Source organism: Pteropus vampyrus, unplaced genomic scaffold (assembly GCF_000151845.1).
Source record: "Pteropus vampyrus isolate Shadow unplaced genomic scaffold, Pvam_2.0 Scaffold174, whole genome shotgun sequence".
NCBI lineage: Eukaryota > Metazoa > Chordata > Mammalia > Chiroptera > Pteropodidae > Pteropus > Pteropus vampyrus.
In genome coordinates this window covers 483,416-488,029 of record NW_011888955.1, presented here as the reverse complement: position 1 = coordinate 488,029, position 4,614 = coordinate 483,416, and the positions used below count along the sequence as shown (strand labels likewise).

Below are 4,614 nucleotides of genomic sequence, written 5' to 3'. Positions count from 1 at the left end.
GACTTCAACACATGCATTAGAAAATCAAGCCAATGATGAACTTATTGTCATTCTTAGGAAATGACATTTTAAATTAGAGCCAATATTTGAGACACCCATCACAGCATGTGCTCTGGTCTGAACGGGATGCAGCAGGCTGTGGAGACTGCCCCAGATTCAGAGTCTGAGGCACTTGGTCGGTCATTTTTCGAAAGTATGCCAAACAAAATGATAAAAGGTCACTTAGTAAAAAGTCTTCTTTCCATCCTTTTTTTTTTTTTTTCATCCTGTACTTGAAAGTCATCATTTGCTTCAATTATATACATTAGTGACAAGGACTTTTTTTTTTTTCAAAGTCTTGCAGCTTGCCTGGTAAAATACCAGAGCAATTATAAGGAAGGTGTGGACGGGATCCGTGTGAGACGTGTGCCCTTTAGCTGGATCTCGTATCGTGACTTCCTTGTGGCCTGAGCTTGTCACTATGCACTGGAAGTAGCAGGAGATTCGTGAGCATGCCTTGGAGCGTGACCCGTTCAACACAGCCTTACGCAGGCTGGTCTCCTGCTTATTTATTGTCTGAAGCAAATCCGTCTTTGTTTTCTCGGCCTGGTTTCTTAAAGCACATTTGGTTCAGTAAGTGTTTTCAAAATGTCACCTGTGCAGGACGTCTCAGGCTTTGCAGCCCTCTACAAATATACCATTTCTTTTTCTTTAATTCGAATGCGTATTAAAATAACTTTTAATCTGGTCCTTGGAAAGTTTTCTTATAAAACGTAACTCTCAGCTCAATCGATATATCATACACTGCTATGTAAATCAAGATTTTATATAGTTTATTTATTTTGGTAAGTTGGTAAAAGTTATATCCTTAGAAGCTATTTTATCCTGATGAAATCATTAAAAGAACTTCCGTTTGGCTGCAGAGCATCAGCTCTGATGATGTGAATGTAGAAGAGTATTACGCGTTCTCGTGATGCGATGCACAAACTCAACGAGAGTTAAGGGCGGCGATATTAAATGTAGTCCCTAACAATTCGTGGAGATGCGCTGTCCTGGAAACTGAAGCTTTATGTGCCATTCATTCACTTATTTAACAAACACTCGTTCGAAGCTCTGTGCAAGCCCGGGCGAGCGTCGCATGCTGAAAGGGCAGGCCTGACCCCGAAGCACTTCTAGCTTTGGCCTGAAGCGCGCAGAGCCGCCTCCGGGACCTGACTGCCTCGCCGCCTCCATCCACGCAGAACGGAGACGGGAGAGAAGGGAAATTTGAGTTTTGTCCATTTCTTGAATGACTCGAGTTTAGACGTGGGGGAGGGCGCACCAGGCTTTACTTCACCCTGCGACTCTGGGGAGGCCCCCCCCCGCCGGCTGAGAGGGAGTCACCGTGAGCCTTGGGGCCGTCCGCGGACACCCCGGAGGCTGGGGAGGTTGCCGGCGTGGACAGGGTCGTGTTCCATCGCCTTGCTCCCTGCCCGCAACGCCGCAGGGCACCGACCACGTTCCCGGAGGCATGCTCTGTGACAGAGAAGGAAGGAGAGCATTCTCCAGACCCGGGCAGCGGCCGTCACTCCACTCCAGCCTCGGGGACCACGATGGCCCTGGAGGGCATGTCGCCGCTGCCGACAACATCTGGGAGGTGGCGTGAACGCAGTGGCCAACACGAACCTTGGCCAGTGGGACCTGAAGGCAGCGCCCTTAAGCTAACCTCAGCCTGGAGCGACGGCCCACGAGAGCCTCTGGGACCCCCGGCGGGGACGAGCTGGGAGGCTGCGGCAGGGCGAATGGGGGTTCCACCGAGGCGCTCGCTCAGGAAGCGGGCACCGACGGTCCGGCTCTGCAGTGTCACTGCCCAGAGCCTCCGCCGCCGGGCCAGGCAGAGTCCCGGCGGTAACACGGCTGGGTGCGAACGCCTGGAAGTGGCTTTCCTGTCCCTGGCGAGTCGCGGGGCGTGTTCCAGGAGGAAGGCTGAGGCCCGAGGCAGCGGCCGAGCTCCACGCACCGGGGCTGCACACTGAGTTACACACGGTGCAGGACCGGACGGGGGTCAAGGCCGGAGGGGAAAGAGGCGAGGACACGGCGCGTGCCGTGGGCCTCCTGGGCCGGACGGAGTCTGCGTCGGCTGCAGGAAGCCGAGGACAGCGATGTGGCCTTAGTCCGAATCGTTTTCGGGGGCCTGAGGGGCAAGTTGCAGGGTGCGGGGCAATGGAAGGGGTCAAGGTTCGGAAGCCAGGACGAGGCCGGCGTTTTAAAGGGGTGAAGAGGCCGGCACAGGCTGGGGCTGTAAACACGGGAAGCCGTTGACGCTGGACATCAAGGCAGGCGACAGGGAACTAGGCTGTGGGGAAGGAAGGGAAATGACAGGCTGCTGTGCAGGAGCTGCTGGCGGCCTGTGGGGACCGCGGAGGGGCGCAGGGGGGCAGGGCTGCCACGGCTGACTGGTCTGAGGGGAAGGGAATGAGTTTCATCTGAGGCCTCGGAGTCTGATTTGTGAATGAACCATAAAAACACAAAGGCAAGTTCCCTCATCTCGTGCAGACTTGGGTGTGGCCTAAGCAAGGGTCCCCGTGGCCTGTCCCCAGGAGGGCCGTCGGCCCTGTGGTGTCAGCCTGAGCAGAGCCAGCAGCTGAACTTCCCCACTCGAATCCTCCCCGAGAGCCCACGAAGCGGACGGGCCACAGGGCCAGCTCTGTCCAAGCAGGGGCCCCGACAGAGCCTTTGTCACCTTCAGGGCTCACACACGCACAGGGCAAGCGAAGTGTGTTTTCAGGAGAAACAACATAAGAACACATGTCATGGACACATGCAAGCGGGTTCTCTGGCTGCAGAAAGAAACGGAAGAGACCACTAAATGAAGCCCCCAGAGAAGCTCCCTCCTCTACAGAGACTGCACATGATTTAAAAAGGACAGTACTGAACGCTTCTCACTCACGCTCTGACCCAGGCCTCCCAATTCTCTCTGCCCCAATGGCCGGAGGCCCGAGGCACAGCGGGCTCATTTTCGGTGAACAGGAGGGCAGACTGGGGTGGGATGTGGCCATTATGTCCCCATCTAGCGTCTGTAGCAGTTTTTCTTGAGGGAAAGTCAGGATGGGAGTTGATCTAAGTTACATGTCATTCATCATCCATTCTGTAATTTTTGCAGACATTGGAAGAATGTCTGAGAAGAAGCCAGTCACACCTCATACACCTCGTTCTCGAGGGCAGACGTCCGTCTCGACAGTCTGACCAGGGGGCAGCGCTTCGGCACGCAGTGCTCCGGGTCCCTCCCCGTGTGAGTGGGGGTCCAGGTCGGGAGGCCCAGGCCCAGCCTCACCAGTACTCTGGAGTTTTTGGTCTGGGGAAGAGTTAGGATGTAATTGCTTACTCTGGGAAGTCTCACACAGCACTAAATAACGACACATCTTGATAATGTGCATTTGTCACCAGTGTGATAAACAAAGCACAACAGAGAGGCTTTGGAGAGAATGGACAGTGGCTCTAAGTGATTTAATTAACATCACCCCTCCTCCGTACTCCATCTTATGATCAGTTCGAGATCGTGAGGACTTCGCACGTGGCTTCCTGCTGTGAACGGTCCACGTGGTAAAGAGAGGGACACTGCTGGGCTCGTAGGTGGGCAGCGTGGCTACTGAATAACTTTCTGAGGAAAGAGTGGCTTCTGTGACTGTCTGCAAGTTAGATGCGCTGTTTCCTTCACGTTTCAACATCCGTGCCCACCTAACAGCCGTAGCGTCAATTGAAAAAAAAAAAACGGTTTTAAGCTACATTCGAAGGTTGAAAGGAAGTGGCCTTAATGAAACACCCCCTGCTTAGACACGGCGAACGCGCTTTCCCTTCGCCCCGTGCCCCCCGGGGTGAGCTCACCATGATGTTCTTGTGGATGAAGCCCCTCCGGTGTCTGGCGGGCTTCAGGTGCGGGTACTCCTCGGTGCTGGTGATGCCGACGTCCCACACCTTCTTCCAGGCCCCGTAGAGCGGGCCGTGCACGGGGTAGACGCCGGAGTGGTGCGGGGCCACCGCGTAGCCCGAGTCCGTGGGGATCCCGTGCTCCTAGGGCCAAGCAGAGTCGGTGAGAGCGGGGTGCGGGGCGGGGTGGGGGTGGGGCTGACCCGTCCTCGTTTGACCCCGGGATCCTCGAGCGTTTTCGGAACACTCTCGTTTAAACCCGTTCTTAACTCAGTCGCGTGGTACAGGGAGAGTGGGAACTAACCGTTCAGACTTCACGAAGGCCGGAAGCCGCTTCACGAGTGTCGGCGTCGACACACCGTGTGCGACAGGACTCGTGACCCTAATGAATAACGTGCGAGAGCCTGCGTTCAGTGCGTCCTGACAGGGCCCCTACCCTCCTCGTCTCACGATGGCAAACACTTGCTACAGACAACGCTCACTGCTCCCCGCTAAGTGACACCGACATTTTTTTAGAAGGACAGAAGGCATTCGACAGCTCTAGACCCGCAGACGGCGGTGCACTTTGCCGGCTGCCCGGTTTCCACCGAGTCCGCCACGTTTCTCTTGGTCCCGCGGCGTGTGGGCCGGCACCAGACACTGACCCCTGTCCTGGTGACCTTTCATCGGGCGATTTTCTTTGAAGTCAGAGCTCTGGCCATAGTGAAAGTAGAAGGTACTGAAAGAGCC

At 55.4% G+C, this 4,614-nt stretch overlaps 1 protein-coding gene across 1 annotated transcript in view; it reads right to left on the bottom strand.

Annotated features, from left to right (window-relative positions):
- Positions 1-4,614, bottom strand: part of LOC105299172 (bifunctional heparan sulfate N-deacetylase/N-sulfotransferase 3) — a gene marked incomplete at its 5' end in the record, with an annotated part of 105,440 nt that overhangs the window by 62,502 nt on the left and 38,324 nt on the right. The window contains one exon of the mRNA XM_011370780.1: positions 3,844-4,029. Within this exon, the coding sequence (XP_011369082.1) occupies positions 3,844-4,029 (186 nt within the window). The remainder of the gene's footprint in view (positions 1-3,843; positions 4,030-4,614) is intronic.